The 27,596-nt window shown below is 44.8% G+C and overlaps 12 protein-coding genes across 12 annotated transcripts; 4 read left to right on the forward strand and 8 right to left on the reverse strand.

Moving 5' to 3' along the window:
- Positions 1 to 425: 425 nt before the first annotated feature.
- On the reverse strand, positions 426 to 2,709 carry V8C40DRAFT_253513 (Zn(II)2Cys6 transcription factor domain-containing protein). The gene is made up of 2 exons (XM_083217633.1): positions 2,581 to 2,709; positions 426 to 2,520 (listed from the first exon to the last, which is right to left on the reverse strand). The coding sequence occupies exons 1-2, from the start codon at positions 2,668 to 2,670 to the stop codon at positions 619 to 621; spliced, it is 1,992 nt and encodes a 663-aa protein (XP_083069962.1). The 5' UTR covers positions 2,671 to 2,709; the 3' UTR covers positions 426 to 618.
- A 748-nt stretch (positions 2,710 to 3,457) lies between these two features.
- V8C40DRAFT_253514 (Metallo-dependent phosphatase-like protein) lies at positions 3,458 to 4,634 on the reverse strand. The gene has a single exon (XM_083217634.1). It carries the CDS (start codon positions 4,552 to 4,554, stop codon positions 3,865 to 3,867), a length of 690 nt encoding a protein of 229 aa, XP_083069963.1. The 5' UTR covers positions 4,555 to 4,634; the 3' UTR covers positions 3,458 to 3,864.
- A 2,441-nt stretch (positions 4,635 to 7,075) lies between these two features.
- Positions 7,076 to 7,502, reverse strand: V8C40DRAFT_269134 (uncharacterized protein; the record flags this gene model as incomplete). Its single annotated transcript, XM_083220047.1, has 2 exons — positions 7,076 to 7,419; positions 7,469 to 7,502. 2 exons carry the CDS (start codon positions 7,500 to 7,502, stop codon positions 7,076 to 7,078), a joined length of 378 nt encoding a protein of 125 aa, XP_083069964.1.
- Positions 7,503 to 9,971: 2,469 nt separating this feature from the next.
- On the reverse strand, positions 9,972 to 11,091 carry V8C40DRAFT_281821 (PrpF protein; the record flags this gene model as incomplete). Its single annotated transcript, XM_083221685.1, has 1 exon — positions 9,972 to 11,091. Exon 1 carries the CDS (start codon positions 11,085 to 11,087, stop codon positions 9,972 to 9,974), a length of 1,116 nt encoding a protein of 371 aa, XP_083069965.1. The 5' UTR covers positions 11,088 to 11,091.
- Positions 11,092 to 11,949: 858 nt separating this feature from the next.
- On the forward strand, positions 11,950 to 13,925 carry V8C40DRAFT_269137 (major facilitator superfamily domain-containing protein; the record flags this gene model as incomplete). The annotated part of the gene is made up of 9 exons (XM_083220048.1): positions 11,950 to 12,130; positions 12,190 to 12,373; positions 12,433 to 12,502; positions 12,566 to 12,584; positions 12,637 to 12,793; positions 12,859 to 13,090; positions 13,148 to 13,240; positions 13,297 to 13,537; positions 13,615 to 13,925. The coding sequence occupies 9 exons, from the start codon at positions 11,950 to 11,952 to the stop codon at positions 13,923 to 13,925; spliced, it is 1,488 nt and encodes a 495-aa protein (XP_083069966.1).
- Positions 13,926 to 15,100: 1,175 nt separating this feature from the next.
- Positions 15,101 to 16,014, reverse strand: V8C40DRAFT_253517 (P-loop containing nucleoside triphosphate hydrolase protein; the record flags this gene model as incomplete). The annotated part of the gene is made up of 1 exon (XM_083217635.1): positions 15,101 to 16,014. A coding segment is annotated over exon 1 (565 nt), but the record flags the coding sequence as incomplete, so codon positions are not given.
- Positions 16,015 to 16,639: 625 nt separating this feature from the next.
- On the forward strand, positions 16,640 to 17,794 carry V8C40DRAFT_269139 (NAD(P)-binding protein; the record flags this gene model as incomplete). The annotated part of the gene is made up of 4 exons (XM_083220049.1): positions 16,640 to 16,809; positions 16,863 to 17,463; positions 17,606 to 17,702; positions 17,754 to 17,794. The coding sequence occupies 4 exons, from the start codon at positions 16,640 to 16,642 to the stop codon at positions 17,792 to 17,794; spliced, it is 909 nt and encodes a 302-aa protein (XP_083069968.1).
- A 458-nt stretch (positions 17,795 to 18,252) lies between these two features.
- V8C40DRAFT_281830 (uncharacterized protein) lies at positions 18,253 to 19,215 on the reverse strand (the record flags this gene model as incomplete). Its single annotated transcript, XM_083221686.1, has 3 exons — positions 19,110 to 19,215; positions 18,776 to 19,010; positions 18,253 to 18,713 (listed from the first exon to the last, which is right to left on the reverse strand). The coding sequence occupies exons 1-3, from the start codon at positions 19,119 to 19,121 to the stop codon at positions 18,253 to 18,255; spliced, it is 708 nt and encodes a 235-aa protein (XP_083069969.1). The 5' UTR covers positions 19,122 to 19,215.
- A 448-nt stretch (positions 19,216 to 19,663) lies between these two features.
- On the forward strand, positions 19,664 to 20,855 carry V8C40DRAFT_281836 (reductase with broad range of substrate specificity; the record flags this gene model as incomplete). The annotated part of the gene is made up of 3 exons (XM_083221687.1): positions 19,664 to 20,106; positions 20,161 to 20,680; positions 20,740 to 20,855. The coding sequence occupies exons 1-3, from the start codon at positions 19,851 to 19,853 to the stop codon at positions 20,852 to 20,854; spliced, it is 891 nt and encodes a 296-aa protein (XP_083069970.1). The 5' UTR covers positions 19,664 to 19,850.
- A 474-nt stretch (positions 20,856 to 21,329) lies between these two features.
- On the reverse strand, positions 21,330 to 22,690 carry V8C40DRAFT_281838 (NAD(P)-dependent alcohol dehydrogenase; the record flags this gene model as incomplete). Its single annotated transcript, XM_083221688.1, has 5 exons — positions 21,330 to 21,563; positions 21,626 to 22,187; positions 22,253 to 22,382; positions 22,455 to 22,614; positions 22,676 to 22,690. The coding sequence occupies 5 exons, from the start codon at positions 22,688 to 22,690 to the stop codon at positions 21,330 to 21,332; spliced, it is 1,101 nt and encodes a 366-aa protein (XP_083069971.1).
- Positions 22,691 to 23,333: 643 nt separating this feature from the next.
- On the forward strand, positions 23,334 to 24,576 carry V8C40DRAFT_281840 (uncharacterized protein; the record flags this gene model as incomplete). Its single annotated transcript, XM_083221689.1, has 4 exons — positions 23,334 to 23,429; positions 23,492 to 23,690; positions 23,753 to 23,922; positions 23,988 to 24,576. The coding sequence occupies 4 exons, from the start codon at positions 23,334 to 23,336 to the stop codon at positions 24,273 to 24,275; spliced, it is 753 nt and encodes a 250-aa protein (XP_083069972.1). The 3' UTR covers positions 24,276 to 24,576.
- V8C40DRAFT_269144 (fungal specific transcription factor domain-containing protein) lies at positions 24,533 to 26,852 on the reverse strand (the record flags this gene model as incomplete). The annotated part of the gene is made up of 5 exons (XM_083220050.1): positions 24,533 to 24,584; positions 24,662 to 25,455; positions 25,508 to 26,160; positions 26,226 to 26,731; positions 26,839 to 26,852. 5 exons carry the CDS (start codon positions 26,850 to 26,852, stop codon positions 24,533 to 24,535), a joined length of 2,019 nt encoding a protein of 672 aa, XP_083069973.1.
- Positions 26,853 to 27,596: the final 744 nt, after the last annotated feature.

The following is a 27,596-nucleotide window of genomic DNA, read 5'->3' on the forward strand; positions in this document are numbered from 1 at the left end:
TGGCGCTCCCGTTCACCACAAGAGGTAAAGTTCAAATCGTCTTATTCCACATTCAGACCCAATATCTGTTTGACACTTTCGACTTGTCCACATGGGCTGCGCTTCCGTGGACCAGATGTGGCAAGGCTTGAGATATTACAAAAACAATCGGGGATATTAGTGTCTGACACCTATCCCAACATTGCGTTCCCGTGCACCACAAACGCTAGGCTAGGTCCGAAGTTCGAAGCGTTTAGAAAGCAGGTGAGTGTGATAATAGTAGGCTTGTGCATACACGAGTTGGGAATGCCTCTATCTTGAAGCGGTTTCAGGATATAAAGTAGTAAAGACACTTTCAGTGGTGTCAATTATGTATCTCGAAGCAGTCACCATAAAGAAGGCAAAGCTTGTTATGTGCAAAGTATTGGGAAGTCTAAGTATAGCCGTATATGGGACTTAGAATATAAGATAGGCGCTGGAGAAACGATCGCAGTAGCAAATGGTCTTAACACGAACTAAAGCACCGCTGCTACCAACACCTCTTGTGATGTACGCCCATTGAGTAGAATACTCTATATAGCATCTATTGATCGAGTTAGGCTGGCGGCTGTGATATTTATCACCGATACCATATAGAATCTACATCTCTATCTCCCCAACAGTGTCCACCAAGCCCCTTGTCGAAACATAGTAAGAGATCAACTCTCCCGTACTTCTACACCTTCCGTAGACCAGCATCGACCATATTCGCTGGCTGGAATATGATCCAAACTTCCCCCTACCGCCCCCATCATCCACCGTTTGAAACAGCGAAACTACATCGACGCCATTTTTGCGTTCGCGATTGATCAGTCGTACCGCGTCCAGGATTTGAAAGACAGGGAAGTTTCCCTCTTCAAACCTACCCGGCTCTAGACAATTTTCTAACCACTCTTCGATCCAAAGCCCAGTCTCAAGACGTCGAGAGCAGAGAGCACACGAAAGTAACAGTCCAGCGAACCCGATGGTGTAAGCATTGAGGGAAATGCACTCCTCCCAGCTGATCCCAGCAGCGATGCGCAGCAGGATGAAGATCCAAGCTTCTGTTTCCTCATAAATATCGTCAATATTATGGATTGATGCACTTGCAAAGCTTTCTAGTGGCCCGGAGCAGTGCATAACACGGGCCGCCACGTAATAAGCCATGTTCATGGCTAACTTATGAGACGGGAAATATATAGCCTCATTTTCAGGGTTTCGCAAGTCAAGACATTTCGGATAATTCGGATTTCCTGTGACTTCGACCCAGTCTGGGAAGGATGCGCGCCACATCTCTAGCTTTTCGGAGTACATCTCCATCAGGGCCACAAACTCACTGAAGGGCATGGTATGCTCTGATGATGAAGCGGTATTAACCGTAAAGGTTGTGATTTTTCTGGTTGTCCGACCGTTATCTGGCTGCCTTGCCCTTGCCCAGCACGCAATGCGAGCGGCAGTGTTGAGACGATGCGATTCGCAAAGAATCCAAAGTATAGTCGCCGTACGACCGCTATCGGTGTCCAGAATGAGCTGCAGTTTTGGATCGAGCAACGGATCGGTGTAGGCCTGAAAGAACTCAGGAACTCCGAAATATGCCCTGCGCCACCAATTCTGCATCTTGACTTCCACCCAAGCCGCAAGCAAGCCAGCACCGTGAGGAAAGACAAGATTAGCGGATTTCTTTAACAGTTTTTCTACACCTTGGGAATGTGTGTAAAACTCTTTGAAGTTACCCATTGAGGATTCCACATAGCAGAACAGAACCAACGTGACGAATGCCAACATTGGATACAAGTCAAACTCTTCAGGGCTCCAAAGCACCATTTTACGCAGTGCAGAGCCATACAGCTCACTGCTTAGGCATTCATGACCCATATCTGGTCGGAAAGAGAACCATGGTGAATCAAACGAGTTGAACAATCGCCTCTGCGGCAGTTTCCGACTCAAGCGATTGGCTGCAAGGGTGGCCATGGCATCCGTGATGAGTGACGAATGACCACGGATAGCCATGAATTCGAATGACAAGTTTAGAGCTGGCAAACAATGCACCTCCCAAGCACTCATGTAAAATCTGACAACGTCATTCGTTCTTTGCTGTAGCAGACAGGATGGGGTTAAGCTGACAGACATCCCGTCAGCGATCCTCAAGTGCGACGATTCCTCCAAAGGGCGAGAGCCAGAGAGAGTTTCTCGGTTTCCATTATCAACATCTAGGGCATATGATTGGCTTAAGTCCGTCTTCAAGGTCGTGTCTTCATTTGACAAAATGTTAGGGCCGAAAGTTGTGTCAACATCGCCCTCGATCCTTGGGAACGAGAATCGCGCATGCTTTGGCGGAGTCCGTGTTACAGCAACACGTTTGTCTGATTGCCGATCAGGCTGACGCTGCGAAGTGCTTTGTCGCACCCCAGCCTTGCGGGACCTTGACGGGCCTACGACGCTGCGAAACTCGAAAGTTGGGAAGACCTGCTCACAGGATACCCCGAGCTTCATACACAGGCTGCAAGGTTTCCGCTCATCGCACTACTGAACCGTCAGCTGTGTCACTGAAACCCCAAATTTGCAATCAATTGCTCCACACACCTTTTTCCGTCTCTGCCTGCACACTTTACAACCAGTGCGAGAGCGATAAATGTTGGTCTTTTTGGGACGAGGAGGAGCTGGCTCATACATATTGAGATATGCCGAATACTGAAAATCGTAGTAAGTGAGAGATGCTCGCAGGTGGAGTTCTGCTAAAGAGTAGCGATACATGTATTCTTTGGCGCGAGATCGCCCCTCGGTACTGCGGTAAATTCTCTACAAGAAAGCTGAACCAGCGTTTATGAGTCAAGCGGCTGCGAAATAGCGTGCGCTAAGTTAAACCATCTTGTACTTTTCTCTTTTCCCCAAATTGTGCTCGGTAAATCGTTCACCCTTGTGGTGGATAAAGGGTTCTCTGCAATGGGCGTAGCTGTTATTTTGTATGGGTGATTGGACTGAAGCTCCTTACCAACGAGGTGATTCTAAATACCAATTTGTAAGAGTAAAGAACACGCAAGAAAAAAAGAAAAGAAGAGAAAAGAAAGTAAATGATGTGCAGCACTAGATATTTGGTAGTGGCCATCGATCAAATACTAACCTTGCGCTCGGGAGTTTCTTATAAGAGATCAATCCGGGTACTCTTTGACTTTACTATTCCTTTAGTCGTTTATAGAAGAAGATGTTCAAAGTTGCCATAACCGTTGCTTGGTGACTTGAGAATCGCTGTGCGCGCATACTGTACGGTAAAATGATAAAGATACAGTGTAGACATAAGTACAGTCGGTTATCACATTTGCCATATCCAGTTTTCCAAAATATCACCCGTTGCTGCTAGAATCAGGTATTGCATTAGATAGTAGTCTCAATTAACGCGATGTGAGAATAGGTGGTAGCGTGTAACGTGAGACATTGAGCTTTTGTAACATTGCCTTTTGTTGGACAGTGTTTCTATCTACCAAAATTGGCAAGAATAAGGTCCAGTGCTTCTAGTTACAATACGCCGAATATAATATTTACGATTCAATACTCAGCTGCTGATTCTAAAACGTCAACTATTGAGTGGCAATTCAATATCCACAACCCACGGTAATTGATTTGAGCCATTATTGCCAGACACAGCAGCATTGACAAACAAGGTCATTCCGAGCGTGGTATAGTCAGTCCATTCTTGTTCACAGTATCCGCGCTCTTTACAGCCGTTCATCCTATCTTCTCTTGCCTTCATCTCTTCCGCTGATTCGAATTTGGATCCATTTAGGCTGATCATATTCTCGATGACATAGGACTTATCGTTGTCTATATCGGTGAAGTGGGACGGCATGTCGGATATTTGAGGTCTCCAAGCTACCATCTTTGCGCCCCATCCATCATGAGCATGTCCGAAGCAGTGAATTCGTGGTTGAGCTTTTGCGACAGCCGCAAAAGTTGCGGACATCCAATTCTTTTCCTTTCTGCAGATAAGTCCATGATTCCTTGAGGCGGACCATGGGTAACAACAATGTCGATCCCGTTTTCGATTTCAAAATTGTGGATGCCGCTGTATTGAAAGCCCCAGCCGGAGGATGATGCTGTTGATGGCGTATATGGGCTTGCATAGATCCTTAAAAGAGCACCATTTTGAAGGGAAAACCGATGCGAACCTTCGTCAACGAAGATGATACCTTTTTTTCTAGACTCCTGCAGCATCTGTCGGGCTGTGCCGTAGTCGCCATATTCCTTTCTTATGGTCACGTTATCCAGAGGTTCCAGTGAAAGTCTGTTTGCTTCCAAGATCTTTTGTTTAAAAATAGGTATGTCTAGCGAGAAATCGTGATTCCCAGCAATAACAATCTTTAGAGGGGCATTTAATTTCTCAATAAGCTCGATGGCGGATTGAAATTCGTCCAATCTTGAATGTTGCGTCAGATCGCCGCAGTGAATAGCTACGTCGACAGGCGTCTGTATGTCGACTGGCAGCTGCATTCCATGCGTGTCTGAAATGATGAGACACCTTGTCCGGATGCGGCAAGCGGGTATGCGCTCCTTAGTAGCCATGGTTCTGGTTGAGCAGGATATCGAATAAACGGCAATTGAATCAATGACCCTAATTTCCAAGTTTTAGTGTTCTTTCTCCAATGCCGGATGCTAGTGAGAAAAGCTGGGCTGACCAACTTATATACTGCCTCCAGGGAATTGATACTTGACAACTGGCTTACTTTTCTGGTAAAAAGTCAGTCTCAGCAGCCTTACATAACCTTTCCACACCGTTGTTACAACAATCGGAATACTGTGTATGAAATTTTATTCACCTGGCGAGCTTTCGCACTTGAAATAGAGATAAGCGAGATTTCAGTACCTCTGTACGAAAGGTAACAGCCATGTTCAACGTTCCATATGGCTTGGTAGGTACCTACCTAGTACTGACCGAATTTGGTCCTCTGAGTGCACATTGTACCTAGGTAGATTGTATGTGAACATATCCAAAGTATAAAGCATTGCAATTCGATACGCAATCAAGCGGCGACCAGAAAAACAGCGACCGCAAGATAAATATATACACACACAAAAAATCAATAAGTGCACACCCTTACCGAATTAACTGCAGCTCTTGTGTTATGTATAGTTTCAGCCTTTTGTGTTCAAAACTGTTCGATTCCCTCAACAGTTTAGCGTACAAGTGTCCACATATAACCAAACAATGTCATAGATAGGGCGCCGCATAGGTCCACGGGGCAGTACAATCCTTATTTACACGGGTCCCTTGTAGAGGTTATATTTATTATCAAGAGGGTCAGTAAAGCTGCAATAGCTAGGTCAGAGAAAGGCTACGCCCCAGCCTTTGGTTCAAAATCCTGAATCAATTCGTAGCCCAATCCGATCGGCCACAGCCGACCAAGTCAAACCTCGAAGATTCAGGCCACAAAGTATGGCCGATACGTGCGCAAAACGGCCCGAACAACAAGGTTCAAGCACAACGCAACTGTTACGCTTCAAGCCCCGCGACTTATAGTTCAATGACTCAACCAGACCAGATAAGCCTGATCCTTCCATCAGGTTATAAAAGGCAGCGACAATCCCTGAAAATGGATTGCGCACACAACGCTTTCAAAAGACCGCACAAGAAGACAACGCACCGCAATAGCCGCAACCCGATCGCAACAGCAAGATGGCTGAACGAACAACCAAATCCACAATCAACAAGATTGCAGACCTGCAATCGAAAGCTCCAAAGAAGGAAAGACCGAAGCTAGGCGAAGCAAAGCACAAGCTGAACCAGCTGAAGGGCACTAAGAACCCCAAGCTACCTAGCTTATAATAACAAATTATTATAACTATTCATGTGTTGCTCCATTCAGTGTGCTTACTTAGCACCAGTTTACCTAACGCGTCTCCAGTACTCGTGTATAGAGGACTACGGGCTTCATGCCTTTTCGTGAGTTGATGAGTTATCGCCCAATACTAGCCTTCCACTAAGGTGCTCCAAAACGAGTGAGACATTCTCTTGGACGTGTTGAAACGTTACTTGGGCATCTGTTAACTTGGGAAGTACAATCATGGAAAAGATATTACGACTAAGTACTGTAGTTCTATTTGGCATTACAAGAGCCACTCAAGATACAACGGTGCTAGACAACGAGGGCACTGAAGGATAGAAGGTTGATGATCCGAATGCAGCGCCAGTGAGCACTCTGGTATTAGGTCCAAGGGGCTGCTTAACTTGATTCAGCAAATAGCATATCCCCGAATGCTTCCTAAATCTAAAAGCATACTTAATAAATAGTTTATATATACATACTAATTGAAGTTATATAATTACGAAATGTTACAGATCTTGGTGTGGGATATCGGGCTATCTCTAGTAAATTCTCGTTTGCATTAGAGTGTCTGGCAATAATGCAGCAAACCAAGCTGCAAAAGTAGCAGTGGGCTATAGCAACTAAATACATTTCTTCATCACTACCTAAACATATCGTAGTTTCCTAACTTATGCAGTTATATCAGCGTCACACCTCCAACCCTATTTCCATCTCAATCCTGTTCACGCAGCAATCACCTACGGGATGAATCAAATACCATTTGGCATTGGGACACTAGACGGCAAAACTGTCGGTATTAAATGAGCAAGAACCAAGCGGTGTCTTATCGTCTCCAATACACAACATTTCGACCAGTCATAGTTGATAATGAAAGACAAAGGAGTCACTACAGTATTCCACCGTCCAAGGGGTGCCTATGCATGAGCCTTTGAGTGTAGCAATATAATTCACCTCTCGGGTTATTCACGCAGCTGATTACTAGAGTAATCCTTGGCCGGCCACATAATGAATCAAGAAGTAGGAACGACAGCTATGTACAATGTCGGGTATAGCTGTATACATCACATTCAGTCGCAGCATATCCATAGCCAATATATGTCTTGAAGCTGTTAAACCTTACCAGTAATGCTACCGTCAATCATCTCATACGGAAGGAAGAGGGCTGATTAAACAACATATTCTTTAGAAATGGATTATGTTATTAAATAAGATGTGATCAGAAGCCGCAAGCTACATACGCAATAGCAAGACTCCCGCAGCTAGTCACGTTCAGCCGGTTGAGTATCACTATTTTTGTTCCTAGTTATGGAAGCAGATGACGGGTCTCTTCCCTTGGTCTGTACTGCTTTCCTTCGGACGTTAATGTCCCAGCTAAGTAGAGTCATCTTCCATTTCCCCCAGCCGACTTCAAAGTTAAATTGGCTTGAAAAGCCACCTCTTTGTGTCTCGGGCTCGGCATCAGAGTCTTTAACGATGTCCCACTCCTGTCCGTCGGTCTTGTTATCCTGGCTACTCGAGGTTTCGGGACTCGTGAGGACTTTTTCGTCTTTGAGCGATTCAGGATTATTTCCTTTCTTTTTAAGCTGTTTGATCTGCTTAATATCTATCAGGCTATTAGTAAACCTTATAATCAACAGGGAAGCGGGCCGTACCTGAGGGACGCCATGTGCCGCCTTGTTGTGCCATATTTGAAATTGACTCTCAGCTTTTAAAACGCATTAATAGAATTTGTTTCAGTGGCGATTTTGGGACCAAAGTCGATGATGGTTGACGAAAATGGTCAGAGAAAAGAGGGAGAGTGGAAGCAAGAATGAGCAAGGAGGCTGAGCAATAGCGGGGTTGGGGGAATCGGGATAAGGGAGGCTGCCTAATTAACCATAATGTACGGAGTACTTGTAGTTCCCTCATCAAGACACTGGTTTATCAAGTATCTAGTGATTCATTTGGGCTGCAAGAGGCATGTTGGTTGCAAGACAAAGCGGTCATATATTCTTCGCCAATCAAATTTACACGTTTTGCTCATTAGATGAGATTGGGTAGCAAGGGTAGAACGTGTAAGGGCATTAGTGTAGCATTGCGGTCAGATCTTTTTCTACCACCGTCTATCTAGAGATGATAGAGAGAATTGCCCTAGAAATGACTTTTTCAGCACACATAAGAGGTATGAATGGCTCCCTATAATAGGACCAACAAGCACTCTCTCTGGTTAGGTCGGCTGCCTAAACCGCTATTTGAAGGATATGCAGGCTGCTTCTGACAGATCCTTACCATCACATTGGCGAGTAAAAAAAACCCCCCCATTCAAACGTGTTGATTTTCGTGATATCAACAACGGCCAGAGGAATAATTTTGTCTATTAATATTCAACCTTCCTACAAAACACTCTACATCAATATGACCCAGTAAGAGCGTCAACTGGCCTCTCCGTTCCTATCATTCACTAATTTTTCAACGAAACAAGACTAGCCTAGTAGGGGTCAGTTAAGATGAAGGTATGTCCAAGAAGCTTGTCACATTTAGCAGAACCCTCTCTGATGTTCTTCAAGTTCCAGGTTGCTATCACCACTCTTCTCGGCGCCTTGCCGCTTTTCACCCAAGCTTTAGCTCGCTCCGAACTTATAAAGACTTTTGTATCTGGCTGGACTAACTTTTGACCTCTACAAACGAGGTGAAGTTGGCTTATAAATAAACGGCAAGCCTATGAAATGTCGCTGCCAGTTGTTTACAGCAACGGCAAGGATAATCAGTGTGGTGAGGCCCGCAATGAATCTACAGGCAAGAAGTTCGGTTTCTATCTCAGATTGTCCAACCTTAATGGTAAACTTTGCGGCGACATCAACGTCGGCGCCAATATTGGAGTTGCTAAATGCGACTTCAGCTTCAGGTATGAGGGCTCAACCTGTGGCGGTGGCGAGAACGGCCACACGACGGTTTATGTCCCAAAGATACAAATGGAGTCAAGTTGTCGGACAATGTTCAAATTGTTTCTGTCACCTGCTCTAACTGATTATCAGGGTGACGAAGATTCCGATGGCTGTGTTTCACAAGACCCCCACTGAACCGGGGGATACAGCATTGGCATTATGGCACATGCCGAGGATCCTGCGAATAAGATACCTCTACGATAATTCAGTTTGTGGAATTTCTTCATGATTCGGGGTAAAAGTCTTCAGGAACTTATTTTCAGTTGTCATTCTCTACTTTTTTTATCATACAGTTTTAAACGGATTTACATATTAGGATCTTATCTCGCTTGCTCTGAGGTTTTAATTAGCAGCTCGAGATTTAAGGAAGAAGAAATGGCGAGCTGGATCTCAGCCCTGATTCCCCATTATCCCAAGCCGACATTAACTGACCGTTGCTGGTCACTACATGCATATCACGGTCTAAGAGCTTGCTACATCTAAGAAATAAAATCGCTCTCTTCGCCAGTGCTACCCATCACGGAAAGCGCCATATCGGGAACAACAGGAGGACGGTGTACTTGTGTAAAGGACTAAGGGGTACTATGTGGTTGAATGTAGAAAAGGATGATTAAGCAGGAGCTCTTGTTGGAGTGGCGGACGGCGGCCCGAAGCCACAATTTTAGAGAACGCGTCTGATGCAGGTGAAAAGATGTCAGCGCTGCAATCACGGCGCTCGCTGTCCGTAGTGTGGAATGAGATAGTCTAGCTGTTACGCTTCATTATAAGGTTGTGGCGAGAGTGAACGTACGATTTGTGTGCGTAGCTCTGATCCACGATGGGCGTTGTAAGTAGGATGAATTGGCAAAGGGAAATGATAGGGATCGGCGTGATGTACGAACTGGCTGCTCACTAGTTCTTTACAAAAAATAAAACTGAGTTGGCCTTATTTGAACGATTTTGATAGTTTGAATCGTTATTGCATGGAGCGATTGGGACGCGGATGTGACAAGCAGCGCATGGCTGCCTTCATCAGCTTGCCAAAGCAATGTTGTGAACTTGTCAGGTATCACTAACTTCATATCAACTAGTAGTAAGATTGTTCTTTACAAAGCTATTTATACCTCGTAACTATTGAACTCGTTTGAAAGGTCGTCAAGAAGCCCCTGAAGCCATAGTACTGTGGGAGCCTGGTTGAGCGTACTCTACAACCCATCGTATCTCACTGCCACTCAACATACAGTACGTGCCCCTATTCAACATTCACCTCGCCCTTCATCAATAACCTTGCAGTGCTATATAGAGTTGTGCTCAAGACATCTTCCCCTGATATATCAACACCAACGTCTATCATCCCACTAGGATGCTGTATTGTCACCCTCCCGTCTTGACTCATATTCCTTGCTAGCCCATAAGCTAGTGTACCTTCTATTCGACAGGCAACACCAAGGTTTAGAGCTAGAGTGAGAGGTATGGCCTTGTGAGCTTGTCCCATGGATAGGGTTAAGGATTTAATATTGGCCCCCTTAGATGCCTCTTCATCTGTAGGCTTGAACAATATCACAACTTTGGGCACACTCCCAGTGTTTGGATCCATACCCATCAATCTTGCAGCTTCCCGACGAACAGCTTCTAACAAAGCCATTGTATCCTTCTGATGGTCTAGCTCAGCAGGTGTAATATCTGGTGCGATTTCGAGATCGCTGCTGTCCACGTATACTCCCGGATTTGCCACGTCTATCAGCGAGGCCGTTATTTTCCTTCCGTTCTTGTCTTTAACATTCATGGATGTTATGCCCTGACCGGTGGGTAACACCTTTCCAGTCTGTGTTCCACCGGGCGATTGGAAAGAGAGCAGGATTTCTGATGCCGTACCAGGAACCCCATCCATTCGACAAGTTCCATGGGGGATAAATTTCGGAACGTCTCCATTTACGGGAAATGAAGCAATAATGTGTTTTTTGGTATTGGTATTGTAGATGCGTACGCTTGCGTGTTTCATCGCAGAAGCCAACGTGACATTGGAGGAGCCGACAAGTCCCTCGTCCAGGGCAAATGGTCCAATGGCAGCAGTCATATTGCCGCAGTTACTAGCGAAATCCAGTGACCCATCATCAATGACGACTTGAACGAATTCAAAATCAACATCGGCGTCATCTCGCGTAGACGGTGAGACAACGCAAACTTTGGAAAGGGATGAAACACCGCCTCCCATGCCATTTAGCTGCCTGCCGTACGGATCGGGAGAGCCCAGGGCTGCTGCAAACAGAGGCTGCCATTTTGACCGGTCCGTGGGAAGATCGGATTTATGGAAAATGAGGGCGTTGCATACGCCACCGCGCCAGAACGAGGAGCGAATGGTCGACATGCTGACGTTAAGCAAACGCATATGAAAGGAACGTGAACTTAGTTTTTAGAGATCTAACACCACGATGCTCGTTTTAAAAAGATTACTACTTTATTTGATCTGCGTCCGAATACAGCGTCGTATCGTCGTCCGCCGCTAGACTACGCCCATCGTCTCCAGTTATGACATCTCCGCGCTGCGAAGCAAACTATGTCCATTTGCGTCAAATCTCCAATCTAGTATCCAGCCACAAGCTTGGCATAAACAACTTTCGAAAACTGTTCATCGTCCCCGAGATATTCCTTCGAACATACAAGTATTCTTTGCCACTGAAGCACTTAGAATATCGCCAGGTTGCGGACGCCGTCCCGAAGCTCGCAGCGCAATGGCTCGGCACCGTCTCCGCCACTTTTACCCAGCCCAGTCAGTAATGTCTCGGAGCCAATGCCGCCCCGATCAACGTTCAGCTCTACTACCTACGTATTCTTTACACCTGTATGGCCACTAGCTTCTGACCATTGGATCAGCTAAGGGCCCACGTATTGATAGCGGTCAATAATCCGGACGAAGATAGACGCCCTTGAAATCTGGAGAACACCACGACTCCCCATGGGGTTTACGGATCCATCGGAAACATGACTACCTTGACCATATCCTCATGCGGCTACAGCGAGAATACAAGGTGAGAGGCGGACGACGCAAAATTGGGTATAAAACAAACTTGTGCGTCAGCACTCTCTTTCAATTGACTTTCCACCAAGCTCGTAGCCTTATGCTGGATATCTAGCTACTCGTGCTCTCAGCACCTTAATCAACAGATATCTGGAATCGCAGCGTTATGACTTTGAAAGCCACAGAACCGTCCGGAACTTCTGTGCCAGCCATGGAGGCATTAGAAAAAAATGACTTGTTCGAAAAGGAACGTCCCTCCATTGAACAAGCGGAAAATTATCAGGTTTCGTTCACCCCTGAAGAGCAGAAACGAATCCTAAGAAAGGTGGACTGGCGCCTCGTTCCGCTCTTGTCATTTCTATATCTCGTGTCCTTTATTGACCGAGGGAACTGTAACTCTACCACAATATTACTACTTCTGCATTTACGTCGCTTTGCTAACGGTAAGAAGTGGGCAATGCCAAAGTTGCTGGACTAGGGAAAGATCTCCATCTCTCAGGAACACAGTACAACATAGCTGTCACGTTATTTTTCATCCCCTATTCATTACTGGAAGTTCCGAGCAATGTCATCCTCAAGCTTACCAGACCATCCATTTGGATCTCGTTGATGATGTTTTCTTGGGGACTAGTTATGTATGCCTTATTCAATCCACTCTTCTTTGACGGTAGCTAATGCAAGGTAACCATAACAGTACTTTGACAGGAATTGTTCAAAACTTTTCTGGACTTTTGGCTATTCGTATTTTTCTCGGTGTTGCAGAAGTAAGTTTAATAAAAAGATACTCTTCAGTTGCCAATAACATGTATTAATGCGTTCTTGAATAGGCTGGGTTCTTTCCCGCAGGTAAGTTAGACGACTTCGCCATCGGGTATATATCGTCTCTAAATCTCTGTAGCAACCTATCTCCTTACTGTCTGGTACACGCGTTACGAAGTCCAATCTCGAATGGTATTCTTTTACGCGGCAGTCTCATTGGCCGGAGCATTTTCAGGCCTACTCGCATTTGGAATCCAAAAGATGGATGGAGTCGCGGGATTGCAAGGCTGGAGATGGTCAGTTCAATGCTCTATATGAATAATAACTCTTTAGAGGCAAACTACTAAAAGTCAGCGTATAGGATCTTCATTTTAGAAGGCATTTTTACCGTTTTCCTTTCATTTTTCATCTGGTCTCTGCTCCCTGATAGCCCTAACACGGCGCCTTTTCTGACTACTGAAGAACGGGAGTTCATCGTCTTGAGGCTAGAACAGGACACAGGTTCCGGCCGAGGAAGGGTCACAAATAATGATAAAGTAAACAAACGACAAGTTATTGCTGGTCTCACAGACTGGAAAGTGTGGGCAGCTGTGGTGAGTTCTTTTCTATCTGCTTAGATATATATGTTCTCCACATTGACGTTTTCGAAGTTCATGTATTGGGCTACTAGTATCTCCTCCTACGGCTTCACCTATACAGTTCCTACAGTAATTCTCGAACTGGGATACACCGCTGCAGATGCCGTAAGTTGCTGGCATGTGAGTAAATCGGTAGATTTGGTTACTGATTCCTGATATAGCAACTCCTTACAGTTCCAATCTATGTCGTTGCCATGATATTCACCGTCATCAACGCCATGGTTTCGGATCACTACCGGCAGAGAACTCCATTCATACTTCTAGGAGTTTCGGTAGGAATAGCCGGGTTCACAGCTCTATTAGCAATTCCCCACCCGCAGCTCCCAGGATTGACATATGGCATGCTGTTTCTCGCGACATCTGGAATTTATATGTCGCTGGTCCCTACTCTATGCTTTGTCGGTAAGACAACTCTCCAGGCAGTTGGCAAGGGGGAAAGGCGCTAGCTCTCATACTAATCCTTCTTTGGTAACATTCAGCAAACAATCTCGCACCTTCCTCCAAAAGAGCTGTCGGCATGGCCCATCTCATCTGTATGGGAAATCTTGGTGGCATTGCAGGCTCTAATATCTTTCTCGCACAAGAAGCGCCTCACTATTGGACAGGCTATGGCTTCATCTTGGGAATCGACTGTGCGGCGTTTGTCACATGCTTAATTCTTCGCTACGCGTTGAAGAGAATCAATGCACAGCGCGATCAAATGACGGAAGAAGATATCAGAGAGAAGTACGGTGATGTTGATTTATTGGAGCTGGGAGATCGCAGCCCATACTTTAGATATACTTTGTAATCTTGTGACAAACTCGAGTCTATAGGTGAGTACTGGGCGTACTTCCTTAGGGATGCACTTAGTACAGGAACCTATCTGCTTCGCTTTGCAAGGATGAATAAGTTACAGTTGGAAAATGTAATAAGACATCGCAGGGTGAATAGATAAGTTCAAACCAGTATTGAGAATGACCAGATTGCAATATATTTCATTGCCCTCGGGAATGCGGTTCGTTATAAATAATCATAAAGCTACGGCTTAATTTATTATTATAGTAATATAATAAACCGATATCTATATATTAGTATAGATAATACTTTTCCTAAGGGATAAACCTTAAAGTAGTTCTATAGTTTATATTAGCAAAGCAGTTAGGTCGGTGTTATGACTTAACCTTTATAGTCGTAATAAAAAAGGCCTATAGGGTAGGCGCTCCTGGATAAATATTAGACTACCTAATTAATTAAGAATAGGTTAATAAAAATTAATAATAATTTATATTAATTTACTTCTAAGATTAATAAAAATTATTAATAATTTATAATAATTTAAAGTATATAATTAAATATATAAGTTTATTTTATATTACTTATTAAAATACTTAAATAACTAGTTATTATTAATATAATAGTATTTAAATTAAATATTTAAATATTTCTTTTTATAACTAATAATAAAATTATTTATTTATTAATTTAACTACTTTACTAATATAAACCTTAAAACTATTCTAAGGTTTATCCCTTAGGAAAAGTATTATTTATACTAATATATAAATACTAATTTATTATAAATATTTAATTTAAATACTATTATATTAATAATAATTAACTATTTAAGTATTTTAATAAATAATATAAAGTAAATTTATATATTTAGTTAACTTAAACTAAATTAATAAATAAAATATTAATCTTTCTTTAAATTAATAAATAATTTATTAATCTACTATTAAATTAAAAAGTTATATCTTAATCCCTTCCTAATTAATTAAAGGATTAAAGTTAATTTAGTCCAGCCAACCTATTGGCCTATTATCGCGGCCTTAAGAGCCGGGTCGTGACAAGTAATTATGAAGTCACAGTGGAAGCTTAGAACTTTAAAGTTTGTGTTGTCGCGAGTACTCGTTTATGGCGCCTGCAAATATAGACACCAGACTCTCGCACGCCGGGCCCTTCTGAAAGTGAAAGGGCTGCCGAAGCGCAGATTGTCATTTTTTACTATCTATACTCTCTATCTTTACATCAGGAGTCAATAACTTGTCTCTAATTTGATCGCCATTAAGTAAATCGTTATCCCTTGCTCTACTCAATGCCCCGTTCCAACTCAACTCAATACCGCTTTGAATATGCCTTTTAGCAATTCTCTCCGTCGCCAGGGCTGGGTCCACGTCCACGAACCATGTTTCATCAACCAGTCCCTTATTTTATTCCATGGCTCCTCATCCAGCAGCAAATAATTACCTTCGAGAAGTATAAACTGAATCTCCTGGCCCAAAGTGATGCCCCCTTGAACAGGATCTTTGATTGCGTGGTCAAAACTAGGCGCTATTATAGTCTTCTTATGCGCCCCAAATCTTGATTCTGCCAGTTCTTCCACGAGGCGCACTACACCAGCTGCGTCAAATGTCCACGGGGCACCTCGGCGAGCGTAGGCTTCGGCGCTATTGGGCATTGTATCGAGGGTAGCGCGTGAAAGGTGGAAACCATCCATTGGCAGCACCGCTGCGATGGGCAGTGAGCCCGATGTGTTGAGACGCGAAACAACTTCAGCTGCGATTGTGGATTTTCCAGACCCGGGAGGGCCAGCTAGAGCCACGATGACTCGATTTTGATCACCATGGCTCTTTCTAAGGTACAGCGCACGGGTGGTGAGAAAAGAGTAAATTGACTCCATGTTTCAAGTATGGATAAGAACCCGCCCAGCATTTATGGCATTGTATTGCTCTTTAAATCATCGGCTTTGGTCCTCCTCGGACTAATATGGTCCGACTGATGCTGCGACGAGTACGGGTATGGGAATTATGAGAACAGCTGAACTGCAAGAATCTGTAAAACGAAAAGAATGTAACTTATATCATAGGAATCTAGGAATCTATAGCAAATTAAAGGATGTTTATCTAGCAGAACGAGTTTACAATTACCGCTCCTCACCACCGTCCACTTTTTTTACCAAGGGTACAAGTAACTGTTTTTTTTTTGTCTGACACTGGGCATTCGGAAAACAGTGTCCGTAGCCCGGGCGACACTTTCCGGGCGTTAACCCAGAATGGGGTTAGAGGGCCTATCGGAGTTGAAATGCCCTGGGACTTTGATACCCTGTATCATCTCTCTCAGTTATGAGACAAGTGGCTACGGACATCAGTCGCCCATCTGCATAAGGACAATACTGGTGAAATAAAAAAATATTTGACGATTAAGCTTAGAACGAAGAATTGCTGAGCCGTTATATTAAGAAGACATAATCTATGCTGCCCGTACTAAGTTATTTTCACCACATGCCAGTTATACTTAAATAACTTCAGAGAAGAGAGCCTCGCCTCCGACAGCTTCGCTGCAGAAAACGAAACGACGTCTGTCTTTATTGTTAAAACTGTGACTGAAGGTGAATAATTACTAAACCAAACGAACTATTTCATTGATTGACACATACACAGCGTAGTTGTACTCACCATCGTCCACTAATCTCCTAAGAGATATCAGATTTTATACGGTTGGTCCACAGTCGAATACAACATGACACAATCAGAGGCTGGCGCAGCAGGTAGGGAGGCCCTAAAAAGTCGCGTTCTACCGCAAATGGCTTTCAACAAACACAAGGGAACGCCAAAACCAACGCAGAGGATCTCCAATTATCAATCAGGCGACATGGCAAAAGCCAGATTTCAAGTAGAGGGAAATGCAATGTATCTGAATTCACTCCTAAATTATGGTCAGCGTGAAACTGATGTTGGGGCAGAGTCACGGGCGGAGCAGGCACACTCGGATTAGCCGCAGCGCGGGCCCTTTTAGAGCATGGACTGGCGGGCTTGATGATTTTTGATCGGACTCTCGACCAAGCAGAAGCCGAGATTGAGCGATTGAGAGTCGAATATCCATGTGCCAGTATTCTGAGTAAACAGGTCGATATCACCGATGAAATTGCTGTGAGCGAGGCCGTTGTTCACACTGCAGAGCTTTTGGGATCGGTGGACATCCTTCTATGCTTTGCTGGTGTAGTAGGCTGTGTCCACGCAGTTGAAATGACTGCTACTGAATGGCGCAGGACGCTCGATATCAACACAACCGGGTCATTTCTATGTGCTCAGGCCGTCGCGAAGCAAATAATTTTGCAAGGCACCGGAGGAAGTATTGTTTTTATAGCTTCCATCTCTGGCCACAGAGTCAACTTCCCGCAACCACAAGTTGCTTACAACACCAGCAAGGCAGCTGTTCTAGCTATGAAGAATAGCTTAGCGGCTGAATGGGCTAGATATGGAATAAGAGTGAACTCCATTTCGCCCGGCTATATGGACACCATACTCAACGAAGGAGATGGTATCGCTGATGCTCGAGCTATTGTAAGTCTTCATACACGATGACATGAGATATTTTCCTCTCCAGAAGATTGCGATATTTTGATGTTGCTTTCAACGACTATTCGCCGCATCCTTGCTTCCGCCACAATTTGCGAATACTGACCACTGCTATCCGATAATTTAGTGGGCAGACCGAAACCCAATGGGCCGAATGGGCGAGCCGAACGAGCTGACTGGCCTTGTCGTCCTCCTCGCAAGCAACGCAGGCAGTTACATGACAGGTAATGCCGAGCATCTTGGATTTTCTTCTTAATTGCTAACACATTATTTAGGGACTGATATTATTTGTGATGGCGGCCAGGTTCTCCTCTGAACGGGTGCAAACACGTGGAATCGTCCTTGACGTGATACAGCATCATTCTCCTCAGTTTGTATGGATTACTTGTGTATCTAGTGTGTGGTTACATTCAATATTCCATTTAAGGCAATTGCATCATGTTAGCTTTCGGTATTACAAAGTTGACTTGTCAGCTGGCCTTTGGAAAAATCCAAGGGGATACTATGTCATTATCCACGTCAAAGAGACCTACTTTCCGTTATTTCTATTACAATTCTTGATAACCCGTATAATCTTTCATCGCTGATCGTTTGTGTTGACCTATCAAGATAATACCGCGAGGCCTTTTATTAGTGTTCATAAAACAGGAATAATACATCATCTTTGATGACTCAGTTTAAATTGTCAACACGGTGCCAATGAAGAACAGTTTTAAAATATCGGCTGAAAATTGTAGTAATGGTAGGCAAACTGAATGAGACGATCCTAGTCTTCTAAACCATAATCATCTTAATATGGTACACAATGATCTCTTGAACACAAGCCTCAACCGACGGAACGTTGTCTTTAAACCCTTTTGACTCCATCGCAATACGATGTGCTTCCAGATCTAGCCACCCAATCATTGCAACATACAGCTGCTCACTTCCTTCAATCTCCCCCATTTCTCCGGAGATTTCGCTTCTCGCAATATCTTTCATAATACCAGTACACCCCGGAGAATTTTTAATGATGGATGAAAAATTGTCAAATGTCTCGATAAAACTCGAGTTGTAGGAGGAGAATATTGCAATTTCCGTCAGTCCGTCGCGGAAGATTGGCAAACACATCTGTGGAGCGATGGGTACATGTATAGACTGAGGACTGCCTAGGATTATGAGATCGAGGTTCGTGAGAAAGGTTTTAAAGCTTTGGGATTGTTTAAACTTGACGCAGTGTTGGGCTGAGATCCAGTCTGCATCAATCATTCGTCAGCAGTATGCCTAGTTTTGTTGTACTGCGGCGGGAGGAGCCTACCAATTAGCAGGTATACTTTGTCTTGGGACTCGATTGTCTGACCCCAATAAGCTGTTCGTACGCCATCTTGTTCCTTTAATGTAGAAAGAGCATCGTTCCACTCGCTATTGGTGAGCAATGATTGGGTTTCCTTGATGACTCTTGGCTGTACATCAAATATGATAATCTCCATGCTTTGGGAAGCCATTGTGGAGGAGTATAATTCCAGACCGGTTATTGTGTTCCAAAGAGGTATCTATTCATCAAATTAGACGATAGTGATATCATGGGGCTTTATTTATGACTATGAATGAATGAATACGATAGAACGTTCTCCATCCTGACCTATACACACCACATGAATCATACCGGACCGCAATTCCCGCCGCCGGAATCGTAGTCCCGCCTCTGGGTCAAAGGAAGCCAGCACGTGGATTACTGGTTAACACGAAACCCACCGTAAATGCACGGGGCAAAGGATATCAAAATACCTGTTCGTCGTAATCCCGGTTTTTCGACTTTACAATGTGGCGTTAGGTGCGAGTGCTGGGACAATAGCTAATGCCCGACTAGAGACTGGTGTATGACTCTCATGTGCGCCAAAAGACAGCCGTTTCATTAGCGAACAAGATCTAATACCACTTTAAAAAAGCAATAGCTTCTTCAGTCATTCAATAAATTGTACGGGAATAGACTTACACAAACCTTTTGGTAAATGTCTGGGCTACATGATGCAACTCCACTTGTGCGGCTGCACGGAAAGGTCAAGACTTTAGAATTCTGCTGCGTCCGGACCCCGGACCCCGGACCCCGGACCCCGAACAAATTATACTCTGTTTCGCTAAGTTACGTCTCCGGTATTCTTGAGCAGCTCTTTAGACTCCGATGTCGATTCAAAAACCGGCTATCAAATTACTAATTGTTGTTTCAGCCTGATCTGGTGTCAATCAGCCGATTCCATGGTTAAGCATGTAACAGTCTTCGGCAGTCGAAATCCGCTGAACGTGGAGCCCAACAGCATTGACATAAAGGGAACCAAATGACATTTTGTTGTTGTTATTGACTTATTCTCCATCAGGGACCTGAAATTTTCAACATGTCTGACGGTGGAATTAATGCCGAAGGCAACTTCAGCCATGGAAATGCCATTCCTGGTCCTGGAGCAGAAAGAGTAATGCCTTTATTCTCTCTGAAGGGAAGGACAGCAATTGTGACCGGTGCTGGAGCAGGAATCGGTCTTGCTGTTGCACAGTCATTCGCAGAAGCAGGTGCCAATGTTGCAATATGGTACAATGGCAACAAGAAGGCAGTTGAGCGAGCAGCAGAGATGGAACGCGACTACAGGGTCAAATGTGAGCACTACACCTGATTCTCACTCTCCGAGTTTTTTTTAACACCATACACAGGCAGAGCTTACAAAGTCAATACCACATCATATGACGAAGTTCAGAAGGCAACGGACGATATTGTAACAGAATTTGGAGGCCGATTGGACATCTTCGTCGCCAACTCAGGCATTCCTTGGACCCAAGGCCCTGCCCTTGAAGGAGATGTCTCCCATTACCATGACGTGGTAAATATTGACCTCGACGGAACTTTCTATTGTGCACGTGCCGCTGGGAAACACTTTCGCCGCCAAGGTCTCGAGGGCACAGATGTAAACGGGAACCCACTTGGTCAAAACTATAGCTGTGGATCTTTCATTGCAACTGCAAGCATCAGTGGCCATATCGTCAACATCCCACAATTGCAAGCTGCCTATAACGCAGCTAAAGCTGGTGTGATTCAGCTTTGCAAATCTCTTGCCGTCGAATGGGTCAAATTTTCGCGAGTCAATTCAGTATCGCCCGGCTACATCGCAACCGAGATATCCAACTTCATTCCCCAGGAGATGAGAGTAATTTGGAAGAACAAGATTCCCATGGGGTGAGTAATATATGACAATTAGTGATGATGCTTCAAATTATACTAATGTTATAATCCAGTCGGGAGGCCCATGCAAATGAACTTAAGGGAGTTTTCTTATTCCTTGCTTCTGACGCCTCGTCATACGTTACTGGTGCCGACCTTGTGGTTGATGGGGGATATACTCTGGTCTAAGTGATTCTAGAAAGAGAAACCTGGAGTCATTATATCTTGAAATAAAACTTCCGTTGTTTATTTGTGACCACATAGTAAGACTTGCATACCGCACATATTGAGGAATCCTGTGTGATTGATACATCACGGACTACTTTTCCTACCGGCCTATACATCAACAATAGAAGACAACGTAATACATTTCTAGTTCGTAATACAATAACTTACATCAAAATGTTATTCTAGGACAAGATTTGCTTTCTCTAAAGCAAGGACTCCGACTCGAATCCAGACTCTGAGAGAGACCTAATAACAGTTGAAGCACGATAATTAATTAGTGTAGCTCTTATTTGGTGATGCCATGTCTCTATGCGTAATGACAATCTATATGGTTGTATTTCTGATCTGAAGCAATGAATATGAAATACCTAAATCACGAAAGGCCGGCATACGAAAAGTAAACTTCAACGAGCGTCTATTTAATAAGTCCTAGACTCTAAACAACTCCCTGGATTAGAACTTTAATGACGTTCTCGTGCCTCTCCCGCACCAACTGAAAAGCATCCTTTGTGTCCTCAAACTTGAATCTGTTTGTGACCAGTGGCCTCACGTCGAGTTTACCACTAGCGACCAGATCAACGGCAGTTGGATAGCAGCCCGTCGTGTAGCGAATCGAGCCACGGATAGTCAGATCACGAATGCACGCGACGGTGATTGGAAATTCTACAACCTATTACTGAGTTAGAAACGCTTTGACTTGGGAACATATCATATAGGGGATAAAAGCCTTACCTCTTTGCCCATGCCTGCTTGAACATACGTGCCCCCTTTCTTTGTCAGGTGAACTCCAGTTGCAATGCAGCTTGCAGCGCCCGTAGCCTCAATCACAACATCCGGACCGTCTCCTAGGTCGAACTTCTCCTTGATCATTTTTGCCAACTGTTCGTTCCACTCATTGTCGGTCTTAACAGTTGCTGGCTTCTGGGGAGGCAAGAAAACCCCATCGGCGCCATAGCTTTTCGCGAAATCCAGTCTTCCCTGGCTGATGTCTACTCCAATCACTTTTTTGGCGCCGTAAACTTTGGAGACCTTTTGACAGAGGACGCCAATGGGACCACAGCCGAAGACAACAATAGTTTGGTTGGCTCGCACATTGCCTACTTTTGTCATTTGAACGGCACAAGCTACTGGTTCGACCAGAGCTCCTTGCTCCATATCCATATGATCTGGAAGAGGAATGCAATAGTCAGCCGCGACTATGTAGTACTTAGCGAGAGTACCATCCCACGGTGGGGTAGCAGCAAAGACTGTGTCGGGGCACAGATTGTAGGACCCAGAGCGGCAGTAATCACAACTACACAAGCCGGTGAGCAAATGTCTCCGGTGTTGAATGCCAGAAAAAAAAAACCATAAGCTTACTGTCGACACGGTACACCAGGTTCGATGGCGACGCGGGTTCCAACCTTGAGGTTTTTGACCGCAGAGCCCACTTCCACAACGGTTCCTGAGCTTTCGTGTCCCAAAATTATGGGTGTAGTCAGGACAAAATCTAGTCTACACGTCAGCCCAGGTAATGGCTTCCATGGCTTCGTTCCTAATTTCTTCATCATATGTAACTCACCTCCGATTCGGCCGTTGTCATAGTAATGCAAATCCGACCCGCATATCCCAGTCTGGGCAATATGAACTCGAACATCCCAAGCATCCCTCAGCTTGGGGACTGGTCTCTCTTCAAAATCTGCATCCCCAATTGCTTTCAGTACAAAAGCCGGATTCTGTCCCTGTGGTGAGCTGTTAGTTTAAGTGAAAGACCGACAGATGTGAAGCGGTTCAGAATCTCACCGTGGTGGTGGCCATAGCGAAGGGTGACAGAGCGTTGCAGTATCAATTGCCAGTGATAATCTCAATTCTAGAACGGATGACTAGAGATGAAGGCCTTTATGGGTCTTTATGATAACTACGGTATGTGGTGTTGAAACATTATTTACTAATTATTTCCACTGAATGTACTGAAGCAGGTGACGGCGGTCAATACCCAGCGGGCAACACATGCCCGGAGCTCCTCTCACGGACTTTTGCACCCCGACGGACTAGCGGGTTTCCCATGTTAGGTAAATCTAGAATTCCGACTCTCCGGGGAAAGTGGTCCGATTGTAATTACTTTTATCTTTTCGGATGGTGTCCACCGCGATGTCAGCCTCAGGATATGATAATCGGGGGTTACCTGCCGTGTTTTTATATGAGAATTTACATACAAGAAGCTCCCTCTCAGATGCCGGAAATATTCGCAGATTAATTTGTCATACTATACCAGTTGTTCCTTCATATCGCCTCCCAATTTGCTCTGAAAGCAAATCTTATAAGTATAGAAAGGAGAGGCATAACTGAACAAACTACATATTGTAGTGCAGAAGCACTTCAATTCACAATAATGAATCCTTCGAACCCCACTTTGCATGGAGAGAGCCCATCTCCAACGCTGTCAAACAGCGTTATGAAAATGTTTGACATGGCTGGTAAAGTTGCTATCATCACTGGTGGCTCGGGAGGAATCGGATATGAAGCAGCTCGAGCGCTTGCAGAGGCAGGTGCCAATGTTAGTTTACACTGCGCTTTAAAAGTTACCATTGTATGCTCTTGCATCTAATGTGCCTCCAGGTTGCTCTTTGGTACAGCCGTGCTACAAATACCGACGAACTCGCAGCTACAATCAAAGCAGATTTCGGCGTAAAAGCAAAGGCTTACAAGTGTTCGGTTGAGAATTTCGAAGAGGTCCAAAAACAAACAGCTGCTGTAGTCGCTGACTTCGGCCGACTCGATGTCATGATTGCAAATGCAGGCATCTCCCGTCCAGCAGGTATGTAAAATTCTCACGCACTTCTATACGCACTTCTATTCTTTGCTTAACAAGTACTTCAGGTGGTATCGATGACCCTATTGAAAACTGGGAGCAAGTACTCGCTGTAAATTTAGACGGAGCCTACTACTGTGCTAAATTGGCGGGCGAAATTTTCCGAAAGCAAGGATCTGGAAGCCTGATCTTTACAGCATCCATGTCTGGCCACATAGCAAATGTCCCACAGCGTCAGGTATGTTCTAAGTTCTATACCTGCTCCACCAACTGGTGCTTCAGAAGCCCTGACATTTTTTTTAGGCCTGCTATAATGCGTCTAAGGCAGCTGTAATTCACCTCGCAAAATCTCTTGCAGTGGAGTGGGCAGACTTTGCACGCGTGAATGCAATCTCGCCGGGCTATATCAAGACTCCGATATCTGCCGGGATTCCCAAAGGATGGAAAGAAGAATGGTTGAGTCTCACGCCAATGAGACGCGAGGGTGATGCGAAAGAGCTGAAGGGAATATTTTTGTACCTCGCGAGCGACGCTAGCACTTTTACCACTGGAGCGGACATTGTGATAGACGGAGGATATTGTTGCCGGTAAATACTCAGAAGGGAAGATTGAAATGAAGGTGTTTTTACAATGCATCAAATTCTGCTAGATACATGCTGTACAAATGCATCTAGCTAAGGCCGATCGGCTGATGCGGAATGTTGAACTTGGATTGGAGACAGTACAAATGTTGACTTGGAGTTGGAACAGGTGCAACTGTGATATAAATATCGGAGGGGTGAAGACGGCGCCCCAGACCGAGCAGCTAGCTTTCAACAGATCCAATTGCGAAAACATGGTCTGAGAAATCAGTCATACGCAGACATTCGATTCATAAAATCTGTGATGGTCGATTCCTGCCTAGCATCCACACAAGTTAGCATATGACTTTTGTCAGAGATGGACCAAGGCTTCCAAGTCTACGAGGGGTGACTTACAATGCGTTAATACGATCAAGTTGTGCAAAATCCGACCCAAGCTCCGGCCACATCATCGGATATAAGCCGGTCAACTGATCCTGCCATGACTCTTGTGTTGGTTCGTTTATTTCTTCTTCATTCGATATATATGGTTCGGTCAGAGATGTTACGACGCGAAGACACCGACTTGCTGTAGGATTGAGCCGCATCATGGATTCTAAAACTCTGATGGATTCGCGAATCTGATTACGCCAGGCTCCCGCCATGTCGGACTGCGGATTATTACGAAGACAGACGATAGGAATAAGGACTGCTTGAAACAAAAAGTATAGTCCGTACCAGGAAGCCATCATCGTCTGGGAATTGTTAAACCAGAAGCTTGAAATGAGTTCGACCGATTCTCTTGATGCATCCAGACAACGTTGAAATGCGAGATCGATGCTTTCTGGGTCATCCAAGTTGTCCTGGTCTTGTCCCCACTCTGAGCCTGACATGGCCCGTCTAACGAGAAATGGACGGTACGCCAGTATGCGCAAGTTGCGATACCGCCATTGAAGTGTAGCATGGCAAAAGGCATATTTGGGAGGCTGAATAGCGTGCGGCTGAAAATAATGGGGCAGTGAAGCCAGCCATGGGCATATTGATATATCGTCCAGCGTAGTCATTTCCTTCGCGGTCGGAAAAGTGTTCGATATCATCCTTTCATAAATGTTGCAGGTAGCCATATGAAAGGAGCACTGGGCTCTTAAATGTGAGTATACCGTGGTTGTATCTGCTGGCGGCGGTCTTTGGGTTGTTGATATTGTAAGATCCTAGATTATCAGTCAGCCGCGCGCATTTCCTGAGAACAGCAGCGATACTCACGGTGTCGTGAACATTTATAGGCAGTTCAACGTCAACTCCACTTTGTGGGAAATCGAACGGCCTGGAGAAAGTAATGATGCTTCCCACATCAAATACATACAAACACCACCAAACTCTGCGTCTCATCTCTACAACTAGAGGGTTTAGCTGCCAGGCCGAGAACTCCTTGTGAAGGCCAATTCCCATCGCTATACGTCGTGCCAACCCGTAGTAATTGTAACTCGAGTTTGGTTTGTTTCCCATTTGTGCATAGTTTGACATTAACGTCAAAGCCTGGACCAGAACAAGGTTGCCAGTTTCCAACATATCAATCGAAAACCTCGCCTTTGCTGCTTCAAACAGTCCAGTATGAACATCTGACCGTTGCGTAGCAGTAGACCATGCCCCTAGAGCAGCCACAACATACAGCAGGACCTGCCAAGCATTTCCGCTGGGTCGTGGTATTATTTCCATGAATTGAGCTCGAAATGTTGCCTCATGTACTATGGGATATGAGCGATGGTAGAGCGAAAAGTAGTCGTCGATATAACCGTCCAATGCCGACAGGGAGGTGAGGGCGAATGGTATTGTGGATACCCTTGGGCTTGTTGTCCCAGAACGATGGCTATTGTTGCCTACGGTGATGCGCAAAAGTGCAGCCCCCGAAGCAACGCCTTCAATAAGTTAGTGTTTGTCTGCATTGAGAAAGAGTAATCACGTTTCGGAGAGAAAGCTATACCGAGATAACCGCTGCCATCTACATCGCTGGTCAAACTCCCCATTCCGTCAACAAACTTTTGTCCGCCCGGTTGACCACTTCGTTCATCCCATTCAAAACTCCCCGATGTTGGGGGCGTTTCGAGGGAAATCATGATATCTCGATTCGACCTCGACAGTCTATCAGTGCATGGTGTATGTAAGTTGTGATGATTTGGACTCGCTGTATGAGCAATTACGGTGCAATTTTCCGTCTCCGGCGGCTTTGTATCTCTGGAGCGCGATGAACCAAAGTATTCTTGAAGAGATGGGTTCTGCTGAGGAACGGCTACATCTGCCTCGTTGTGTCTCTGATACTCTGTGAGTTGAGAGGGAGGTGGAGATGGTGTTGCTGGCTCCTTGTCCAGTATATTGACTTCAGGGAGCGACATTGAAGATGCATTGGTGTTCTCGCGGTTTTGGCGTGACTGCAATTCCCTCAACAAGATCTTTGCTCTGGAAAGTTCTTCCTCGACTTGTGTCAGATGCCTGCGAACTAATTAGTAAAGCACCAGTCCTAGATAGATATCTATGGAGCCGATCATACCTCCTCGTCAACGGCGTCTTGCCCGGCCTTTCGTAATTACATACTCTACGGTATTTCTGACATGATGAACAACGAGGAAGCAGCCTATCACACTTCAGACGCGCAAGGCCTATCACTAAGTTGCTCAAACGTCGTCGGGATATGGATCTCTACCTTGGATTTCTTTCTGCTGCATTCCTGACAAGCTCTCCGAGCAGAAGCTCCACCTTGCTCGGGTTCCTCCGTTTGACCCGGCTGCATCCTTAGTGAATTGTAAGGTGCTTGTGGTAATGTAAAGGATCTGCGAATACTTAACATGTAAAACGAATTCAGATCAAAGTTCGGACATCTCTTTCCGCTTCATAGGGTGCGAATTAACCTGTCCGGAATCCGAAGTCCGGCCGTTGCTGCACAGCCACAAACTATTACCTTCTCTTAGCCACACAAATTTTGTCTCTCCGCTAATACGATGCTAAAGACTCGCTGTAGCTACGGAGTGATAATTGCAGATATTGCACTACTGCCACTGCCGACTTACGAGTTTGCATAGCGTATATCGTTCATCTATATCCTACTGCCATCCCATTGTTGCAGCAAGGATACGATTGTCCCCTGAGCTAATTGGTTAGCCGCGGAACGTATACCTATGGAGCCACACCATCGCAGTCAGTCTTACACATGCGAAAAGTCGCGAGTGAGCAATGACACAAAGAGTAGTCCGTTTGCCTCTCTACCCATTTATCAATCTGAAAAGATTGATCTACTGAAAATATGCTGGATAAGATCTTCCAGTTTATTAGTCAACTCCAGACTGAATACGTATAACGA

The sequence above is a fragment of the Trichoderma camerunense genome, assembly GCF_050948025.1.
Source record: "Trichoderma camerunense strain CBS 138272 chromosome Unknown V8C40scaffold_17, whole genome shotgun sequence".
Lineage (NCBI taxonomy): Eukaryota > Fungi > Ascomycota > Sordariomycetes > Hypocreales > Hypocreaceae > Trichoderma > Trichoderma camerunense.